This window comes from Podarcis bocagei, assembly GCF_964188305.1.
Source record: "Podarcis bocagei genome assembly, chromosome: 10".
NCBI classification, from domain to species: Eukaryota; Metazoa; Chordata; class Lepidosauria; order Squamata; family Lacertidae; genus Podarcis; species Podarcis bocagei.
The window spans coordinates 77,458,941-77,480,688 of record NC_138135.1 but is presented as its reverse complement, the minus strand read 5'-3'; the positions used below and the strand labels follow the sequence as shown (position 1 = coordinate 77,480,688).

Below are 21,748 nucleotides of genomic sequence, written 5' to 3'. Positions count from 1 at the left end.
AGTAATATTTTTTTATTATTATATTATAACCTTACTCAATGGGTGAAGTGGGAATCAAAGGTCCACTCTGAATCACACCAGGCAGGCGCGGAGCCCCCGTCTTTGGCAAGGGTGGGAGAAGACCAGCCGTGGCTCCTCTTCCCCAAGGGGCAGGATTGGGGCGGCTCTTCGCAGGAGGAGCAGCCAGGCTCCCGGCAGTGGCGCTGCCCCGGGGATCCTGCAGCTGCCCGAGGCGACCTTGTCCGTCCCCCCCGCCCGGCGTCTGCCCCTCTCTCAGCCCCGCTGCTGTCGAAGAGCCGCCGCTCGCTTCAATTCTGAATGTCTCTGCTGCTTTCTAAATGCAGCTCTTCAGCCTGAAAGCAAGAACTATGGCGAATCTACACTCGGTATATCTCTATTAGTAACCCGGGAACGCGGTTCCTTCCCGCCTCCTCCGCCCGCCACTTCCAATACCTGACATTGATTGGATCCCCGATAATATTTGCCAAAGAGCTGGTCCAACCAGAGTCGGCTTTGTTGACCAGCTTTGTGACGATTGGTTCTCTCTCTCGCCTGCCTGGCCTCCTGGGTTGAAGGCAAGCGGGCGGGCGGCGCTAGCCAAGCTGCCTTTCATTGAGCCACCGAGACGCTTGTATGGCAATGGCCCAATCGGAGTAAGGTTTGGAGTCCCGCCCCGCCTGTTGATTGGCTTGTCAGCCTGTCCGGAGGTCAGGAAGATGGAGCGAGGCTCTGGAGGAGGCGGAAGGGGCCGCAGATGAGAAAAGCCGAGGGGGCTTAAGGAGGAAGCCCGGCGGCAGGTGGGTTCGGCTACCAGAAAGGAGGCAGAGCGATCGGAACGGTAGAAACTACCAGTAAATGAGTCGTGACATAGCGCTTCGTGTTTCATTTGTTTATGAATATTTTAAGATGCTAATGACGCTTCGGGTCGCCCTCCTTGGCCCCTCAAGGGGCGGGTCGCTCTCCGCAGCTTCGCTCCTGGTAGTAGTTCTGCTCACTGGAAGAATTCTGTCACTAAGAACTAGTTTCTCAGATTTCATTTCTCCTTCCTCCCAGTTCGTTTTCCTTTCTTGTTACGCCTTTTAGACTCTAGGCCCGAGGGCAGGGCTGTGTTTTATCACTGGCATTTGGCCGCCAAGCAGAAGTAAACAAATAACACTTTCAATAGCTCTCATTATGAAAATGGTGATTAACTTTTTAAATTGGATGGAGGAGGACGTGCAGATGGCAAGAGGATAATTTCTTGGCTTTGTGAGGGTGCTTTGCTGTATCTTTGGGAATTATGGTACCTTCTTTCCTTTCTTTTAGATCTCAAACCAGCCTCGACAAAGGAGCGTCCAGGCAAAGGGATGAAGAAGGAGCAAGTGCTGAACTGTCAGTTCTCATGCTGGTACCCTCATTTCAAGAGTCAGACCATCCGCAGGTGAGCGAGAATCCTTTGAGGCAAGGGCTTTCTGGAATGCCTAGGTATGAAGAAAGGGTATTCAACTTCCCCATCCTCAAATCAAGATACCCGTGACCAATATTTAGAACACAATATGCATTTCTTAATGTCAGCCTCCACATAGGTAGAAGTGATGGCCCCACCCCAAGGCTCCCACACAAATAAGGACCTATTAATTAGGGTTGTTTTGTTTTGTTTTCTGTTAATGCATTTCCTATGAATATTTGCTCATTCCACATTCACAGTACAGATTTGAAAGGGGGTGGGTGGGTGGACTGCCACTCATTAGTGACTGTGGAAATTGCCGGCCTTAGCTTGTGATCTCCCATATCACATTGTTTGTCCATGCAAATGTATTGCAGAAAGTAAAAGCTGTTCACTGGGACAACAAATATATTGGTGAATCTCCTTGACCGCAAATAGCAAATGACTGTATTGCCAGCCTGTTTGGAGTTACCAAGTTCAGTGGCTCATGGGTCTGGGAACTCTAGTATGTAGTGACATAAAACTAAAATATCTGAGACAGTGTTCTTCAAGTTTAAAGACAAAATACTATTGTAATAAGTTTATATGAGTTTTGCTTCTTTAATAAAGTCTTTGTATATTTTCCCCTCCCTCACTTCTCTGCCTTTTATTTTTTATTCTTGGATGAAAAAAAGATTTTATTCCTTTTAAAAAATGTGTGTATTAAGTTGATATGGTTAATATTATTAAATCACTTTAGTGACAACATCTATATGGAACATAGATAACTGGTATATTTTATGTCTTCGGTTTTTCATGTTGTCCTAAATTAGTTTTTTTTAATCAATTCAGTATCATACTGCCACTGCCTCAGAATGTAAAAGATTATTTGCTGGATGACGGAACCTTGGTGGTTTCAGGAAGGTAAGAAATTATTTGCATTTTAACGATCATTATAAATTATTGCTCTGGCGTTTCACTGATACTTCAAAGAAATTGCCTCAGTCATTTTTCTCTCTCCTGTCTTGTGTGGTGGGCATGGCTTTAAAGTCAGAGTAAATTGATTCATATGTTTAATCTAGTGTTAAAACAAAGGTAGAATAAGGGCTCTCATGGTAGTCTTTAGCTCTGGCTGCAAGTGTGGCTACAGCATGCAATTAGAAACCATAGATGTGACCTCAATACATTTATTGTGTCCAAAGTTTTAAAAAGTTATTGGTGTGAGTATTGGGTCTGAGGGATACTTGACCTTTTTTGTTGCCTGCAAGGTCTGTGACTGAAAGTATCCTATCTAAATCTGAAAAGTCAAAGGAGTAAGTGCATTATGGGACAACTTTTAAGGGTGGTGGTAGTGGTTATCTAAAAAGTGTCTTCGTTCTCTTATATAGTGTTCCTGATTTGCAGCCCTTTCTTTTTTTAAAAAAATATTTTTTATTAATTTTTAGCATATAACATTTTAAAGACATACCACACAAGTTATTACACACATATCCTTGTTTGGACTTCCTTCAGCACCTCTGATAATCCTCTGTCTTAATTATTTATCCTGCAATTCTTAACTTAATATTGCCTTTACATTTTCTAACCAATCATTTCTCCCTTTCCATTTTTACAATATTTCTTAAATTACTCCTCACAGAACTTCTTGTAATCCTACAAACATAATCTGATCATCACAAATACTTTTCAAATACTCCATAAATTTAGTCCAGTCTTCGGTAAACCTCTGATCCCGCCGGTCTTGGATCCTTCCTGTTAGCTTGTCTAATTCTGCGTAGTCGATTTGCAGCCCTTTCTATCCATACAAGCAATGGAGCAAATTGACTCTTTTCACATATATGAACCAAAGATAAAGTCTGGATTGTTGTATCAAAAGTTACTGGTGGCCAAATGTGAGAAGCCATGGCATAAATTAAAATGACTTGTTGGTTGGGAAAATGGCTACTTGATTTTGGAGCTTCTGTGTTTAGTTTATGTGGCATATGGCTCAGGGCTTACATTTTGCATTTCTAAAGCTCCAGTCACCTTAAATTAGTGCATTCTGCAGAAGTAAAACCTTATCAACTTGTTAGGCTATTTCAAGTTCTGTACCCTTGTGACTTGAAATTAATAGGTTTCAGTTTTCCTGCTTCTATTCTAGGGAAGATCCGCCAACATGTTCCCAAGAAGATGATGATGGGGAAGAGGCAGAGGAAATACAGGTTTGTACAAACTGTGATATACTCAAGCTCTGAATACAGATATTTCTGTGTCACTCACAGGTACCATTACCAGCTTATAACCCAAAGTTTCCCCTTGTACTTTTTAAAAGTTGGCTATTGAATTGGAAAACAAAGCAATATCTTATTCTCTAGCCTGCTTCCCCACCCACTACACAGCCAGTCCCTTTTTATGTGCTTTTACTTGCTGTGCAGTGCAAATGGAATTCTTATTTCTATCTTCATGTTGAAACCTGCCTTTCCCATCCACTGTAGAATAGTTTTACGCCGCGCTGCCAACTTGAATAAAATATTGGGGTGGTGGGCAAGTAAGCCCTGCCCTGCATAATCCACCACATGATGTGGTTCATGGACACCATTTGAACGGCAATTCCCATCAACTTCGGGGGGCTCAAATATTTTATTGGAGTTGCAAAGACCCCTCAACCCCTAGGAGTTTGCTCCTATGGCTTTGGGATAGCTGCAAACATACTTTTCAGAGTCTGTGCCATGAGCTGCTCAGGCACACTCCACTAGTTGTCGTTATCATTCATTCGGTGTCACCAAAGCTCACAGAGGTGAGGAGATCTACAGCAGCAAGAGAAAAGGGAATCCTCCAAATAGAGAGCTTTGTTGAGGTAGATTTCCTACCACCACCTCAATTTTAGCCAAATATTCCTGTCTGGAGGTCACATGTGACCCCAAACTGCTTCTTGAGGTCAGTGGATGGAAACTACAGCTAAACCTTGGGAGTAAAGGTTGTTCAACAGTGGAATAGACTGGCTCAGGAGAGGGAGTGTCTTCTCCCTGGACAACAGCCTATCCGAGATGCGGTAGTGGTGCCCTACATTGCGCATAATGCAGTGAACAGGGAGGTGAGACTGAATGACTCCAAGGTCCCTTCTGCCCCCCCTGATCTGAATGGACCTAATACAAAAACATGCCCAGATTTATTTATTTATTTCAAACTCTTTTCTTTCTTCAGTGGTCTGATGATGAGAATACTACAACACTTACGGTAAGGCCCTTTTTTTCTTTAATTTTTTTTGTCCCAGTGAATGGTCTGAAGGCATTTGAGGCCACCACCTTCCTGAATTTAAGGAGTTCTGGTGCTGATTTTAGTGCCTAGATGAGTGATGACTTGGAAACCACAGCCTTGGGTTTCGTTGCTGAAAAAAGGCAGGATATGAATCTGCATATTGTACTACTTCAGGGATTGTCTAATCAGATACAGCTGAGCTGCTGGGAAAATATGTATGCTGAAGGATTAATTGTATTTGCCATTAGTGCTAACTTTTATCTGACCAGAGTTGCATAAGGTCTCTTTTCATTAGGTTAGAAATTGAACTAAACTCTACTTGTTCCCAGAAAAGGCAATGGCTCGACATGGTAGCCCATTTAAAACTAAATAAAAATGTAAAAATAAAGTGTGTACAACCTTATTAATCAAATTAAACAGCATTGTATTTAAAACATAATGATTGCTTACATAAAGTGGTTGGAAATATATTTTTGAGAAATAACTGCTTTGGGTCAAGTTCTGCATTGACCATCAGAGCAAGTAAGAACCTCCGGAGAGCCTGCTGCTGATCAGGCCAGCCCAGCGCCCTCTGCTCACAGGGGAACCAGCCTGCAGGCAGGATCCGGGCGCAAGAGCAGCTCTCCCCTCCTGTAATTCCCAGCATTAACCGTCAGAGCAAGTAAGAACCTCCGGAGAGCCGGCTGCTGATCAGGCCAGCCCAGCGCCCTCTGCTCACAGGGGAACCAGCCTGCAGGCAGGATCCGGGCGCAAGAGCAGCTCTCCCCTCCTGTCATTCCCAGCATTAACCATCAGAGCAAGTAAGAACCTCCGGAGAGCCTGCTGCTGATCAGGCCAGCCCAGCGCCCTCTGCTCACAGGGGAACCAGCCTGCAGGCAGGATCCGGGCGCAAGAGCAGCTCTCCCCTCCTGTAATTCCCAGCATTAACCATCAGAGCAAGTAAGAACCTCCGAAGAGCCTGCTGCTGATCAGGCCAGCCCAGCGCCCTCTGCTCACAGGGGAACCAGCCTGCAGGCAGGATCCGGGCGCAAGAGCAGCTCTCCCCTCCTGTAATTCCCAGCATTAACCGTCAGAGCAAGTAAGAACCTCCGGAGAGCCTGCTGCTGATCAGGCCAGCCCAGCGCCCTCTGCTCACAGGGGAACCAGCCTGCAGGCAGGATCCGGGCGCAAGAGCAGCTCTCCCCTCCTGTAATTCCCAGCATTAACCGTCAGAGCAAGTAAGAACCTCCGGAGAGCTGGCTGCTGATCAGCCCAGCCCAGCGCCCTCTGCTCACAGGGGAACCAGCCTGCAGGCAGGATCCGGGCGCAAGAGCAGCTCTCCCCTCCTGTAATTCCCAGCATTAACCATCAGAGCAAGTAAGAACCTCCGAAGAGCCTGCTGCTGATCAGGCCAGCCCAGCGCCCTCTGCTCACAGGGGAACCAGCCTGCAGGCAGGATCCGGGCGCAAGAGCAGCTCTCCCCTCCTGTAATTCCCAGCATTAACCGTCAGAGCAAGTAAGAACCTCCGGAGAGCCTGCTGCTGATCAGGCCAGCCCAGCGCCCTCTGCTCACAGGGGAACCAGCCTGCAGGCAGGATCCGGGCGCAAGAGCAGCTCTCCCCTCCTGTAATTCCCAGCATTAACCGTCAGAGCAAGTAAGAACCTCCGGAGAGCCTGCTGCTGATCAGGCCAGCCCAGCGCCCTCTGCTCACAGGGGAACCAGCCTGCAGGCAGGATCCGGGCGCAAGAGCAGCTCTCCCCTCCTGTAATTCCCAGCATTAACCGTCAGAGCAAGTAAGAACCTCCGGAGAGCCGGCTGCTGATCAGGCCAGCCCAGCGCCCTCTGCTCACAGGGGAACCAGCCTGCAGGCAGGATCCGGGCGCAAGAGCAGCTCTCCCCTCCTGTAATTCCCAGCATTAACCATCAGAGCAAGTAAGAACCTCCGGAGAGCCTGCTGCTGATCAGGCCAGCCCAGCGCCCTCTGCTCACAGGGGAACCAGCCTGCAGGCAGGATCCGGGCGCAAGAGCAGCTCTCCCCTCCTGTAATTCCCAGCATTAACCGTCAGAGCAAGTAAGAACCTCCGGAGAGCCTGCTGCTGATCAGGCCAGCCCAGCGCCCTCTGCTCACAGGGGAACCAGCCTGCAGGCAGGATCCGGGCGCAAGAGCAGCTCTCCCCTCCTGTAATTCCCAGCATTAACCGTCAGAGCAAGTAAGAACCTCCGGAGAGCCTGCTGCTGATCAGGCCAGCCCAGCGCCCTCTGCTCACAGGGGAACCAGCCTGCAGGCAGGATCCGGGCGCAAGAGCAGCTCTCCCCTCCTGTAATTCCCAGCATTAACCGTCAGAGCAAGTAAGAACCTCCGGAGAGCCGGCTGCTGATCAGGCCAGCCCAGCGCCCTCTGCTCACAGGGGAACCAGCCTGCAGGCAGGATCCGGGCGCAAGAGCAGCTCTCCCCTCCTGTAATTCCCAGCATTAACCGTCAGAGCAAGTAAGAACCTCCGGAGAGCCTGCTGCTGATCAGGCCAGCCCAGCGCCCTCTGCTCACAGGGGCCAGCCTGCAGGCAGGATCCGGGCGCAAGAGCAGCTCTCCCCTCCTGTCATTCCCAGCATTGACCGTCAGAGCAAGTAAGAACCTCCGGAGAGCCTGCTGCTGATCAGGCCAGCCCAGCGCCCTCTGCTCACAGGGGAACCAGCCTGCAGGCAGGATCCGGGCGCAAGAGCAGCTCTCCCCTCCTGTAATTCCCAGCATTAACCGTCAGAGCAAGTAAGAACCTCCGGAGAGCCGGCTGCTGATCAGGCCAGCCCAGCGCCCTCTGCTCACAGGGGAACCAGCCTGCAGGCAGGATCCGGGCGCAAGAGCAGCTCTCCCCTCCTGTAATTCCCAGCATTAACCGTCAGAGCAAGTAAGAACCTCCGGAGAGCCTGCTGCTGATCAGGCCAGCCCAGCGCCCTCTGCTCACAGGGGAACCAGCCTGCAGGCAGGATCCGGGCGCAAGAGCAGCTCTCCCCTCCTGTAATTCCCAGCATTAACCGTCAGAGCAAGTAAGAACCTCCGGAGAGCCGGCTGCTGATCAGGCCAGCCCAGCGCCCTCTGCTCACAGGGGAACCAGCCTGCAGGCAGGATCCGGGCGCAAGAGCAGCTCTCCCCTCCTGTAATTCCCAGCATTAACCGTCAGAGCAAGTAAGAACCTCCGGAGAGCCTGCTGCTGATCAGCCCAGCCCAGCGCCCTCTGCTCACAGGGGAACCAGCCTGCAGGCAGGATCCGGGCGCAAGAGCAGCTCTCCCCTCCTGTCATTCCCAGCATTAACCGTCAGAGCAAGTAAGAACCTCCGGAGAGCCGGCTGCTGATCAGGCCAGCCCAGCGCCCTCTGCTCACAGGGGAACCAGCCTGCAGGCAGGATCCGGGCGCAAGAGCAGCTCTCCCCTCCTGTAATTCCCAGCATTAACCATCAGAGCAAGTAAGAACCTCCGGAGAGCCTGCTGCTGATCAGGCCAGCCCAGCGCCCTCTGCTCACAGGGGAACCAGCCTGCAGGCAGGATCCGGGCGCAAGAGCAGCTCTCCCCTCCTGTAATTCCCAGCATTAACCGTCAGAGCAAGTAAGAACCTCCGGAGAGCCTGCTGCTGATCAGGCCAGCCCAGCGCCCTCTGCTCACAGGGGAACCAGCCTGCAGGCAGGATCCGGGCGCAAGAGCAGCTCTCCCCTCCTGTAATTCCCAGCATTGACCGTCAGAGCAAGTAAGAACCTCCGGAGAGCCGGCTGCTGATCAGGCCAGCCCAGCGCCCTCTGCTCACAGGGGAACCAGCCTGCAGGCAGGATCCGGGCGCAAGAGCAGCTCTCCCCTCCTGTAATTCCCAGCATTAACCATCAGAGCAAGTAAGAACCTCCGAAGAGCCTGCTGCTGATCAGGCCAGCCCAGCGCCCTCTGCTCACAGGGGAACCAGCCTGCAGGCAGGATCCGGGCGCAAGAGCAGCTCTCCCCTCCTGTAATTCCCAGCATTAACCGTCAGAGCAAGTAAGAACCTCCGGAGAGCCGGCTGCTGATCAGGCCAGCCCAGCGCCCTCTGCTCACAGGGGAACCAGCCTGCAGGCAGGATCCGGGCGCAAGAGCAGCTCTCCCCTCCTGTCATTCCCAGCATTAACCGTCAGAGCAAGTAAGAACCTCCGGAGAGCCTGCTGCTGATCAGGCCAGCCCAGCGCCCTCTGCTCACAGGGGAACCAGCCTGCAGGCAGGATCCGGGCGCAAGAGCAGCTCTCCCCTCCTGTAATTCCCAGCATTAACCGTCAGAGCAAGTAAGAACCTCCGGAGAGCCTGCTGCTGATCAGCCCAGCCCAGCGCCCTCTGCTCACAGGGGAACCAGCCTGCAGGCAGGATCCGGGCGCAAGAGCAGCTCTCCCCTCCTGTAATTCCCAGCATTGACCGTCAGAGCAAGTAAGAACCTCCGGAGAGCCTGCTGCTGATCAGGCCAGCCCAGCGCCCTCTGCTCACAGGGGAACCAGCCTGCAGGCAGGATCCGGGCGCAAGAGCAGCTCTCCCCTCCTGTAATTCCCAGCATTAACCGTCAGAGCAAGTAAGAACCTCCGGAGAGCCTGCTGCTGATCAGGCCAGCCCAGCGCCCTCTGCTCACAGGGGAACCAGCCTGCAGGCAGGATCCGGGCGCAAGAGCAGCTCTCCCCTCCTGTAATTCCCAGCATTAACCGTCAGAGCAAGTAAGAACCTCCGGAGAGCCGGCTGCTGATCAGGCCAGCCCAGCGCCCTCTGCTCACAGGGGCCAGCCTGCAGGCAGGATCCGGGCGCAAGAGCAGCTCTCCCCTCCTGTAATTCCCAGCATTAACCATCAGAGCAAGTAAGAACCTCCGGAGAGCCTGCTGCTGATCAGGCCAGCCCAGCGCCCTCTGCTCACAGGGGAACCAGCCTGCAGGCAGGATCCGGGCGCAAGAGCAGCTCTCCCCTCCTGTAATTCCCAGCATTAACCGTCAGAGCAAGTAAGAACCTCCGGAGAGCCTGCTGCTGATCAGGCCAGCCCAGCGCCCTCTGCTCACAGGGGAACCAGCCTGCAGGCAGGATCCGGGCGCAAGAGCAGCTCTCCCCTCCTGTAATTCCCAGCATTGACCGTCAGAGCAAGTAAGAACCTCCGGAGAGCCTGCTGCTGATCAGGCCAGCCCAGCGCCCTCTGCTCACAGGGGAACCAGCCTGCAGGCAGGATCCGGGCGCAAGAGCAGCTCTCCCCTCCTGTAATTCCCAGCATTAACCGTCAGAGCAAGTAAGAACCTCCGGAGAGCCTGCTGCTGATCAGGCCAGGGGCCCAGCGCCCTCTGCTCACAGGGGAACCAGCCTGCAGGCAGGATCCGGGCGCAAGAGCAGCTCTCCCCTCCTGTAATTCCCAGCATTAACCGTCAGAGCAAGTAAGAACCTCCGGAGAGCCGGCTGCTGATCAGGCCAGCCCAGCGCCCTCTGCTCACAGGGGAACCAGCCTGCAGGCAGGATCCGGGCGCAAGAGCAGCTCTCCCCTCCTGTAATTCCCAGCATTAACCGTCAGAGCAAGTAAGAACCTCCGGAGAGCCTGCTGCTGATCAGGCCAGCCCAGCACCCTCTGCTCACAGGGGAACCAGCCTGCAGGCAGGATCCGGGCGCAAGAGCAGCTCTCCCCTCCTGTAATTCCCAGCATTAACCGTCAGAGCAAGTAAGAACCTCCGGAGAGCCGGCTGCTGATCAGGCCAGCCCAGCGCCCTCTGCTCACAGGGGAACCAGCCTGCAGGCAGGATCCGGGCGCAAGAGCAGCTCTCCCCTCCTGTCATTCCCAGCATTAACCGTCAGAGCAAGTAAGAACCTCCGGAGAGCCGGCTGCTGATCATGCCAGCCCAGCGCCCTCTGCTCACAGGGGAACCTGCAGGCAGGATCCGGGCGCAAGAGCAGCTCTCCCCTCCTGTAATTCCCAGCATTAACCGTCAGAGCAAGTAAGAACCTCCGGAGAGCCGGCTGCTGATCAGGCCAGCCCAGCGCCCTCTGCTCACAGGGGAACCAGCCTGCAGGCAGGATCCGGGCGCAAGAGCAGCTCTCCCCTCCTGTCATTCCCAGCATTAACCGTCAGAGCAAGTAAGAACCTCCGGAGAGCCGGCTGCTGATCAGGCCAGCCCAGCGCCCTCTGCTCACAGGGGAACCTGCAGGCAGGATCCGGGCGCAAGAGCAGCTCTCCCCTCCTGTAATTCCCAGCATTAACCGTCAGAGCAAGTAAGAACCTCCGGAGAGCCTGCTGCTGATCAGCCCAGCCCAGCGCCCTCTGCTCACAGGGGAACCAGCCTGCAGGCAGGATCCGGGCGCAAGAGCAGCTCTCCCCTCCTGTAATTCCCAGCATTGACCGTCAGAGCAAGTAAGAACCTCCGGAGAGCCTGCTGCTGATCAGGCCAGCCCAGCGCCCTCTGCTCACAGGGGAACCAGCCTGCAGGCAGGATCCGGGCGCAAGAGCAGCTCTCCCCTCCTGTAATTCCCAGCATTAACCGTCAGAGCAAGTAAGAACCTCCGGAGAGCCTGCTGCTGATCAGCCCAGCCCAGCGCCCTCTGCTCACAGGGGAACCAGCCTGCAGGCAGGATCCGGGCGCAAGAGCAGCTCTCCCCTCCTGTCATTCCCAGCATTGACCGTCAGAGCAAGTAAGAACCTCCGGAGAGCCGGCTGCTGATCAGGCCAGCCCAGCGCCCTCTGCTCACAGGGGAACCAGCCTGCAGGCAGGATCCGGGCGCAAGAGCAGCTCTCCCCTCCTGTAATTCCCAGCATTAACCGTCAGAGCAAGTAAGAACCTCCGGAGAGCCTGCTGCTGATCAGGCCAGGGGCCCAGCGCCCTCTGCTCACAGGGGAACCAGCCTGCAGGCAGGATCCGGGCGCAAGAGCAGCTCTCCCCTCCTGTAATTCCCAGCATTAACCGTCAGAGCAAGTAAGAACCTCCGGAGAGCCGGCTGCTGATCAGGCCAGCCCAGCGCCCTCTGCTCACAGGGGAACCAGCCTGCAGGCAGGATCCGGGCGCAAGAGCAGCTCTCCCCTCCTGTAATTCCCAGCATTAACCGTCAGAGCAAGTAAGAACCTCCGGAGAGCCTGCTGCTGATCAGCCCAGCCCAGCGCCCTCTGCTCACAGGGGAACCAGCCTGCAGGCAGGATCCGGGCGCAAGAGCAGCTCTCCCCTCCTGTAATTCCCAGCATTGACCGTCAGAGCAAGTAAGAACCTCCGGAGAGCCTGCTGCTGATCAGGCCAGCCCAGCGCCCTCTGCTCACAGGGGAACCAGCCTGCAGGCAGGATCCGGGCGCAAGAGCAGCTCTCCCCTCCTGTAATTCCCAGCATTAACCGTCAGAGCAAGTAAGAACCTCCGGAGAGCCTGCTGCTGATCAGCCCAGCCCAGCGCCCTCTGCTCACAGGGGAACCAGCCTGCAGGCAGGATCCGGGCGCAAGAGCAGCTCTCCCCTCCTGTAATTCCCAGCATTAACCGTCAGAGCAAGTAAGAACCTCCGGAGAGCCGGCTGCTGATCAGGCCAGCCCAGCGCCCTCTGCTCACAGGGGAACCAGCCTGCAGGCAGGATCCGGGCGCAAGAGCAGCTCTCCCCTCCTGTAATTCCCAGCATTAACCATCAGAGCAAGTAAGAACCTCCGGAGAGCCTGCTGCTGATCAGGCCAGCCCAGCGCCCTCTGCTCACAGGGGAACCAGCCTGCAGGCAGGATCCGGGCGCAAGAGCAGCTCTCCCCTCCTGTAATTCCCAGCATTAACCGTCAGAGCAAGTAAGAACCTCCGGAGAGCCTGCTGCTGATCAGGCCAGCCCAGCGCCCTCTGCTCACAGGGGAACCAGCCTGCAGGCAGGATCCGGGCGCAAGAGCAGCTCTCCCCTCCTGTAATTCCCAGCATTGACCGTCAGAGCAAGTAAGAACCTCCGGAGAGCCGGCTGCTGATCAGGCCAGCCCAGCGCCCTCTGCTCACAGGGGAACCAGCCTGCAGGCAGGATCCGGGCGCAAGAGCAACTCTCCCCTCCTGTAATTCCCAGCATTAACCGTCAGAGCAAGTAAGAACCTCCGGAGAGCCTGCTGCTGATCAGGCCAGCCCAGCGCCCTCTGCTCACAGGGGAACCAGCCTGCAGGCAGGATCCGGGCGCAAGAGCAGCTCTCCCCTCCTGTAATTCCCAGCATTAACCATCAGAGCAAGTAAGAACCTCCGGAGAGCCTGCTGCTGATCAGGCCAGCCCAGCGCCCTCTGCTCACAGGGGAACCAGCCTGCAGGCAGGATCCGGGCGCAAGAGCAACTCTCCCCTCCTGTAATTCCCAGCATTAACCGTCAGAGCAAGTAAGAACCTCCGAAGAGCCTGCTGCTGATCAGGCCAGCCCAGCGCCCTCTGCTCACAGGGGAACCAGCCTGCAGGCAGGATCCGGGCGCAAGAGCAGCTCTCCCCTCCTGTCATTCCCAGCATTGACCGTCAGAGCAAGTAAGAACCTCCGGAGAGCCGGCTGCTGATCAGGCCAGCCCAGCGCCCTCTGCTCACAGGGGAACCAGCCTGCAGGCAGGATCCGGGCGCAAGAGCAGCTCTCCCCTCCTGTCATTCCCAGCATTAACCGTCAGAGCAAGTAAGAACCTCCGGAGAGCCTGCTGCTGATCAGGCCAGCCCAGCGCCCTCTGCTCACAGGGGAACCAGCCTGCAGGCAGGATCCGGGCGCAAGAGCAGCTCTCCCCTCCTGTAATTCCCAGCATTAACCGTCAGAGCAAGTAAGAACCTCCGGAGAGCCTGCTGCTGATCAGGCCAGCCCAGCGCCCTCTGCTCACAGGGGAACCAGCCTGCAGGCAGGATCCGGGCGCAAGAGCAGCTCTCCCCTCCTGTAATTCCCAGCATTAACCGTCAGAGCAAGTAAGAACCTCCGGAGAGCCTGCTGCTGATCAGGCCAGCCCAGCGCCCTCTGCTCACAGGGGAACCAGCCTGCAGGCAGGATCCGGGCGCAAGAGCAGCTCTCCCCTCCTGTAATTCCCAGCATTAACCGTCAGAGCAAGTAAGAACCTCCGGAGAGCCTGCTGCTGATCAGGCCAGCCCAGCGCCCTCTGCTCACAGGGGAACCAGCCTGCAGGCAGGATCCGGGCGCAAGAGCAGCTCTCCCCTCCTGTAATTCCCAGCATTAACCGTCAGAGCAAGTAAGAACCTCCGGAGAGCCGGCTGCTGATCAGGCCAGCCCAGCGCCCTCTGCTCACAGGGGAACCAGCCTGCAGGCAGGATCCGGGCGCAAGAGCAGCTCTCCCCTCCTGTAATTCCCAGCATTAACCGTCAGAGCAAGTAAGAACCTCCGGAGAGCCGGCTGCTGATCAGGCCAGCCCAGCGCCCTCTGCTCACAGGGGAACCAGCCTGCAGGCAGGATCCGGGCGCAAGAGCAGCTCTCCCCTCCTGTCATTCCCAGCATTAACCGTCAGAGCAAGTAAGAACCTCCGGAGAGCCTGCTGCTGATCAGGCCAGCCCAGCGCCCTCTGCTCACAGGGGAACCAGCCTGCAGGCAGGATCCGGGCGCAAGAGCAGCTCTCCCCTCCTGTAATTCCCAGCATTAACCGTCAGAGCAAGTAAGAACCTCCGGAGAGCCTGCTGCTGATCAGGCCAGCCCAGCGCCCTCTGCTCACAGGGGAACCAGCCTGCAGGCAGGATCCGGGCGCAAGAGCAGCTCTCCCCTCCTGTAATTCCCAGCATTGACCGTCAGAGCAAGTAAGAACCTCCGGAGAGCCGGCTGCTGATCAGGCCAGCCCAGCGCCCTCTGCTCACAGGGGAACCAGCCTGCAGGCAGGATCCGGGCGCAAGAGCAGCTCTCCCCTCCTGTAATTCCCAGCATTAACCGTCAGAGCAAGTAAGAACCTCCGGAGAGCCGGCTGCTGATCAGGCCAGCCCAGCGCCCTCTGCTCACAGGGGAACCAGCCTGCAGGCAGGATCCGGGCGCAAGAGCAGCTCTCCCCTCCTGTAATTCCCAGCATTAACCGTCAGAGCAAGTAAGAACCTCCGGAGAGCCGGCTGCTGATCAGGCCAGCCCAGCGCCCTCTGCTCACAGGGGAACCAGCCTGCAGGCAGGATCCGGGCGCAAGAGCAGCTCTCCCCTCCTGTAATTCCCAGCATTAACCATCAGAGCAAGTAAGAACCTCCGGAGAGCCTGCTGCTGATCAGGCCAGCCCAGCGCCCTCTGCTCACAGGGGAACCAGCCTGCAGGCAGGATCCGGGCGCAAGAGCAGCTCTCCCCTCCTGTAATTCCCAGCATTAACCGTCAGAGCAAGTAAGAACCTCCGGAGAGCCGGCTGCTGATCAGGCCAGCCCAGCGCCCTCTGCTCACAGGGGCCAGCCTGCAGGCAGGATCCGGGCGCAAGAGCAGCTCTCCCCTCCTGTAATTCCCAGCATTAACCGTCAGAGCAAGTAAGAACCTCCGGAGAGCCGGCTGCTGATCAGCCCAGCCCAGCGCCCTCTGCTCACAGGGGAACCAGCCTGCAGGCAGGATCCGGGCGCAAGAGCAGCTCTCCCCTCCTGTAATTCCCAGCATTAACCGTCAGAGCAAGTAAGAACCTCCGGAGAGCCTGCTGCTGATCAGGCCAGCCCAGCGCCCTCTGCTCACAGGGGAACCAGCCTGCAGGCAGGATCCGGGCGCAAGAGCAGCTCTCCCCTCCTGTCATTCCCAGCATTGACCGTCAGAGCAAGTAAGAACCTCCGGAGAGCCGGCTGCTGATCAGGCCAGCCCAGCGCCCTCTGCTCACAGGGGAACCAGCCTGCAGGCAGGATCCGGGCGCAAGAGCAGCTCTCCCCTCCTGTAATTCCCAGCATTAACCGTCAGAGCAAGTAAGAACCTCCGGAGAGCCTGCTGCTGATCAGGCCAGCCCAGCGCCCTCTGCTCACAGGGGAACCAGCCTGCAGGCAGGATCCGGGCGCAAGAGCAGCTCTCCCCTCCTGTCATTCCCAGCATTAACCATCAGAGCAAGTAAGAACCTCCGGAGAGCCTGCTGCTGATCAGGCCAGCCCAGCGCCCTCTGCTCACAGGGGAACCAGCCTGCAGGCAGGATCCGGGCGCAAGAGCAGCTCTCCCCTCCTGTAATTCCCAGCATTAACCGTCAGAGCAAGTAAGAACCTCCGGAGAGCCTGCTGCTGATCAGGCCAGCCCAGCGCCCTCTGCTCACAGGGGAACCAGCCTGCAGGCAGGATCCGGGCGCAAGAGCAGCTCTCCCCTCCTGTAATTCCCAGCATTGACCGTCAGAGCAAGTAAGAACCTCCGGAGAGCCTGCTGCTGATCAGGCCAGCCCAGCGCCCTCTGCTCACAGGGGAACCAGCCTGCAGGCAGGATCCGGGCGCAAGAGCAGCTCTCCCCTCCTGTAATTCCCAGCATTAACCGTCAGAGCAAGTAAGAACCTCCGGAGAGCCGGCTGCTGATCAGGCCAGCCCAGCGCCCTCTGCTCACAGGGGAACCTGCAGGCAGGATCCGGGCGCAAGAGCAGCTCTCCCCTCCTGTAATTCCCAGCATTAACCGTCAGAGCAAGTAAGAACCTCCGGAGAGCCTGCTGCTGATCAGCCCAGCCCAGCGCCCTCTGCTCACAGGGGAACCAGCCTGCAGGCAGGATCCGGGCGCAAGAGCAGCTCTCCCCTCCTGTAATTCCCAGCATTGACCGTCAGAGCAAGTAAGAACCTCCGGAGAGCCGGCTGCTGATCAGGCCAGCCCAGCGCCCTCTGCTCACAGGGGAACCAGCCTGCAGGCAGGATCCGGGCGCAAGAGCAGCTCTCCCCTCCTGTAATTCCCAGCATTAACCGTCAGAGCAAGTAAGAACCTCCGGAGAGCCTGCTGCTGATCAGGCCAGCCCAGCGCCCTCTGCTCACAGGGGAACCAGCCTGCAGGCAGGATCCGGGCGCAAGAGCAGCTCTCCCCTCCTGTAATTCCCAGCATTAACCGTCAGAGCAAGTAAGAACCTCCGGAGAGCCGGCTGCTGATCAGCCCAGCCCAGCGCCCTCTGCTCACAGGGGAACCAGCCTGCAGGCAGGATCCGGGCGCAAGAGCAGCTCTCCCCTCCTGTAATTCCCAGCATTAACCATCAGAGCAAGTAAGAACCTCCGGAGAGCCTGCTGCTGATCAGGCCAGCCCAGCGCCCTCTGCTCACAGGGGAACCAGCCTGCAGGCAGGATCCGGGCGCAAGAGCAGCTCTCCCCTCCTGTAATTCCCAGCATTAACCGTCAGAGCAAGTAAGAACCTCCGGAGAGCCGGCTGCTGATCAGGCCAGCCCAGCGCCCTCTGCTCACAGGGGAACCAGCCTGCAGGCAGGATCCGGGCGCAAGAGCAGCTCTCCCCTCCTGTCATTCCCAGCATTAACCGTCAGAGCAAGTAAGAACCTCCGGAGAGCCGGCTGCTGATCAGCCCAGCCCAGCGCCCTCTGCTCACAGGGGAACCAGCCTGCAGGCAGGATCCGGGCGCAAGAGCAGCTCTCCCCTCCTGTCATTCCCAGCATTAACCGTCAGAGCAAGTAAGAACCTCCGGAGAGCCGGCTGCTGATCAGCCCAGCCCAGCGCCCTCTGCTCACAGGGGAACCAGCCTGCAGGCAGGATCCGGGCGCAAGAGCAGCTCTCCCCTCCTGTAATTCCCAGCATTGACCGTCAGAGCAAGTAAGAACCTCCGGAGAGCCTGCTGCTGATCAGGCCAGCCCAGCGCCCTCTGCTCACAGGGGAACCAGCCTGCAGGCAGGATCCGGGCGCAAGAGCAGCTCTCCCCTCCTGTCATTCCCAGCATTAACCATCAGAGCAAGTAAGAACCTCCGGAGAGCCTGCTGCTGATCAGGCCAGCCCAGCGCCCTCTGCTCACAGGGGAACCAGCCTGCAGGCAGGATCCGGGCGCAAGAGCAGCTCTCCCCTCCTGTAATTCCCAGCATTAACCATCAGAGCAAGTAAGAACCTCCGAAGAGCCTGCTGCTGATCAGGCCAGCCCAGCGCCCTCTGCTCACAGGGGAACCAGCCTGCAGGCAGGATCCGGGCGCAAGAGCAGTTCTCCCCTCCTGTAATTCCCAGCATTAACCATCAGAGCAAGTAAGAACCTCCGGAGAGCCGGCTGCTGATCAGGCCAGCCCAGCGCCCTCTGCTCACAGGGGAACCAGCCTGCAGGCAGGATCCGGGCGCAAGAGCAGCTCTCCCCTCCTGTAATTCCCAGCATTGACCGTCAGAGCAAGTAAGAACCTCCGGAGAGCCTGCTGCTGATCAGCCCAGCCCAGCGCCCTCTGCTCACAGGGGAACCAGCCTGCAGGCAGGATCCGGGCGCAAGAGCAGCTCTCCCCTCCTGTAATTCCCAGCATTAACCGTCAGAGCAAGTAAGAACCTCCGGAGAGCCGGCTGCTGATCAGGCCAGCCCAGCGCCCTCTGCTCACAGGGGAACCAGCCTGCAGGCAGGATCCGGGCGCAAGAGCAGCTCTCCCCTCCTGTAATTCCCAGCATTAACCGTCAGAGCAAGTAAGAACCTCCGGAGAGCCTGCTGCTGATCAGGCCAGCCCAGCGCCCTCTGCTCACAGGGGAACCAGCCTGCAGGCAGGATCCGGGCGCAAGAGCAGCTCTCCCCTCCTGTCATTCCCAGCATTAACCATCAGAGCAAGTAAGAACCTCCGGAGAGCCTGCTGCTGATCAGGCCAGCCCAGCGCCCTCTGCTCACAGGGGAACCAGCCTGCAGGCAGGATCCGGGCGCAAGAGCAGCTCTCCCCTCCTGTAATTCCCAGCATTAACCGTCAGAGCAAGTAAGAACCTCCGGAGAGCCTGCTGCTGATCAGGCCAGCCCAGCGCCCTCTGCTCACAGGGGAACCAGCCTGCAGGCAGGATCCGGGCGCAAGAGCAGCTCTCCCCTCCTGTCATTCCCAGCATTAACCATCAGAGCAAGTAAGAACCTCCGAAGAGCCGGCTGCTGATCAGGCCAGCCCAGCGCCCTCTGCTCACAGGGGAACCAGCCTGCAGGCAGGATCCGGGCGCAAGAGCAGCTCTCCCCTCCTGTAATTCCCAGCATTAACCATCAGAGCAAGTAAGAACCTCCGGAGAGCCTGCTGCTGATCAGGCCAGCCCAGCGCCCTCTGCTCACAGGGGAACCAGCCTGCAGGCAGGATCCGGGCGCAAGAGCAGCTCTCCCCTCCTGTCATTCCCAGCATTAACCGTCAGAGCAAGTAAGAACCTCCGGAGAGCCGGCTGCTGATCAGGCCAGCCCAGCGCCCTCTGCTCACAGGGGAATCTGCAGGCAGGATCCGGGCGCAAGAGCAGCTCTCCCCTCCTGTAATTCCCAGCATTAACCGTCAGAGCAAGTAAGAACCTCCGGAGAGCCGGCTGCTGATCAGGCCAGCCCAGCGCCCTCTGCTCACAGGGGAACCAGCCTGCAGGCAGGATCCGGGCGCAAGAGCAGCTCTCCCCTCCTGTAATTCCCAGCATTAACCATCAGAGCAAGTAAGAACCTCCGGAGAGCCTGCTGCTGATCAGGCCAGCCCAGCGCCCTCTGCTCACAGGGAAACCAGCCTGCAGGCAGGATCCGGGCGCAAGAGCAGCTCTCCCCTCCTGTAATTCCCAGCATTAACCATCAGAGCAAGTAAGAACCTCCGGAGAGCCTGCTGCTGATCAGGCCAGCCCAGCGCCCTCTGCTCACAGGGAAACCAGCCTGCAGGCAGGATCCGGGCGCAAGAGCAGCTCTCCCCTCCTGTAATTCCCAGCATTAACCGTCAGAGCAAGTAAGAACCTCCGGAGAGCCGGCTGCTGATCAGGCCAGCCCAGCGCCCTCTGCTCACAGGGGAACCAGCCTGCAGGCAGGATCCGGGCGCAAGAGCAGCTCTCCCCTCCTGTAATTCCCAGCATTAACCGTCAGAGCAAGTAAGAACCTCCGGAGAGCCTGCTGCTGATCAGCCCAGCCCAGCGCCCTCTGCTCACAGGGGAACCAGCCTGCAGGCAGGATCCGGGCGCAAGAGCAGCTCTCCCCTCCTGTCATTCCCAGCATTAACCGTCAGAGCAAGTAAGAACCTCCGGAGAGCCTGCTGCTGATCAGCCCAGCCCAGCGCTGCTCACAGGGGAACCCTGCAGGCAGGATCCGGGCGCAAGAGCAGCTCTCCCCTCCTGTAATTCCCAGCATTAACCGTCAGAGCAAGTAAGAACCTCCGGAGAGCCTGCTGCTGATCAGCCCAGCCCAGCGCCCTCTGCTCACAGGGGAACCAGCCTGCAGGCAGGATCCGGGCGCAAGAGCAGCTCTCCCCTCCTGTAATTCCCAGCATTGACCGTCAGAGCAAGTAAGAACCTCCGGAGAGCCTGCTGCTGATCAGGCCAGCCCAGCGCCCTCTGCTCACAGGGGAACCAGCCTGCAGGCAGGATCCGGGCGCAAGAGCAGCTCTCCCCTCCTGTAATTCCCAGCATTAACCGTCAGAGCAAGTAAGAACCTCCGGAGAGCCTGCTGCTGATCAGCCCAGCCCAGCGCCCTCTGCTCACAGGGGAACCAGCCTGCAGGCAGGATCCGGGCGCAAGAGCAGCTCTCCCCTCCTGTCATTCCCAGCATTGACCGTCAGAGCAAGTAAGAACCTCCGGAGAGCCGGCTGCTGATCAGGCCAGCCCAGCGCCCTCTGCTCACAGGGGAACCAGCCTGCAGGCAGGATCCGGGCGCAAGAGCAGCTCTCCCCTCCTGTAATTCCCAGCATTAACCGTCAGAGCAAGTAAGAACCTCCGGAGAGCCTGCTGCTGATCAGGCCAGGGCCCAGCGCCCTCTGCTCACAGGGGAACCAGCCTGCAGGCAGGATCCGGGCGCAAGAGCAGCTCTCCCCTCCTGTAATTCCCAGCATTAACCGTCAGAGCAAGTAAGAACCTCCGGAGAGCCGGCTGCTGATCAGGCCAGCCCAGCGCCCTCTGCTCACAGGGGAACCAGCCTGCAGGCAGGATCCGGGCGCAAGAGCAGCTCTCCCCTCCTGTAATTCCCAGCATTAACCGTCAGAGCAAGTAAGAACCTCCGGAGAGCCTGCTGCTGATCAGCCCAGCCCAGCGCCCTCTGCTCACAGGGGGAACCAGCCTGCAGGCAGGATCCGGGCGCAAGAGCAGCTCTCCCCTCCTGTAATTCCCAGCATTGACCGTCAGAGCAAGTAAGAACCTCCGGAGAGCCTGCTGCTGATCAGGCCAGCCCAGCGCCCTCTGCTCACAGGGGAACCAGCCTGCAGGCAGGATCCGGGCGCAAGAGCAGCTCTCCCCTCCTGTAATTCCCAGCATTAACCGTCAGAGCAAGTAAGAACCTCCGGAGAGCCTGCTGCTGATCAGCCCAGCCCAGCGCCCTCTGCTCACAGGGGAACCAGCCTGCAGGCAGGATCCGGGCGCAAGAGCAGCTCTCCCCTCCTGTAATTCCCAGCATTAACCGTCAGAGCAAGTAAGAACCTCCGGAGAGCCGGCTGCTGATCAGGCCAGCCCAGCGCCCTCTGCTCACAGGGGAACCAGCCTGCAGGCAGGATCCGGGCGCAAGAGCAGCTCTCCCCTCCTGTAATTCCCAGCATTAACCATCAGAGCAAGTAAGAACCTCCGGAGAGCCTGCTGCTGATCAGGCCAGCCCAGCGCCCTCTGCTCACAGGGGAACCAGCCTGCAGGCAGGATCCGGGCGCAAGAGCAGCTCTCCCCTCCTGTAATTCCCAGCATTAACCGTCAGAGCAAGTAAGAACCTCCGGAGAGCCTGCTGCTGATCAGGCCAGCCCAGCGCCCTCTGCTCACAGGGGAACCAGCCTGCAGGCAGGATCCGGGCGCAAGAGCAGCTCTCCCCTCCTGTAATTCCCAGCATTGACCGTCAGAGCAGTAAGAACCTCCGGAGAGCCGGCTGCTGATCAGGGCCCAGCGCGCTCACAGGGGAACCAGCCTGCAGGCAGGATCCGGGCGCAAGAGCAACTCTCCCCTCCTGTAATTCCCAGCATTAACCGTCAGAGCAAGTAAGAACCTCCGGAGAGCCTGCTGCTGATCAGGCCAGCCCAGCGCCCTCTGCTCACAGGGGAACCAGCCTGCAGGCAGGATCCGGGCGCAAGAGCAGCTCTCCCCTCCTGTAATTCCCAGCATTAACCATCAGAGCAAGTAAGAACCTCCGGAGAGCCTGCTGCTGATCAGGCCAGCCCAGCGCCCTCTGCTCACAGGGGAACCAGCCTG

General features: G+C 57.5%; 1 protein-coding gene across 4 annotated transcripts in view; it reads left to right on the top strand.

Moving 5' to 3' along the window:
• The first annotated feature begins 562 nt into the window (after positions 1-562).
• Positions 563-21,748, top strand: part of CDC123 (cell division cycle 123) — a 72,403-nt gene continuing 51,217 nt past the window's right edge. Inside the window, exons 1-5 of one of the 4 annotated variants that reach the window (XM_081210768.1) lie at positions 563-797; positions 1,306-1,420; positions 2,258-2,329; positions 3,546-3,606; positions 4,589-4,621. In XM_081210768.1, coding sequence (XP_081066894.1) covers positions 1,347-1,420; positions 2,258-2,329; positions 3,546-3,606; positions 4,589-4,621 — 240 coding nt within the window. In that variant the 5' untranslated portion in view covers positions 563-797; positions 1,306-1,346. Of the gene's footprint in view, positions 798-1,288; positions 1,421-2,257; positions 2,330-3,545; positions 3,607-4,588; positions 4,622-21,748 lie in introns of those variants that run through there. The other 3 variants (XM_081210767.1, XM_081210765.1, XM_081210766.1) reach the window with 3 other exon arrangements.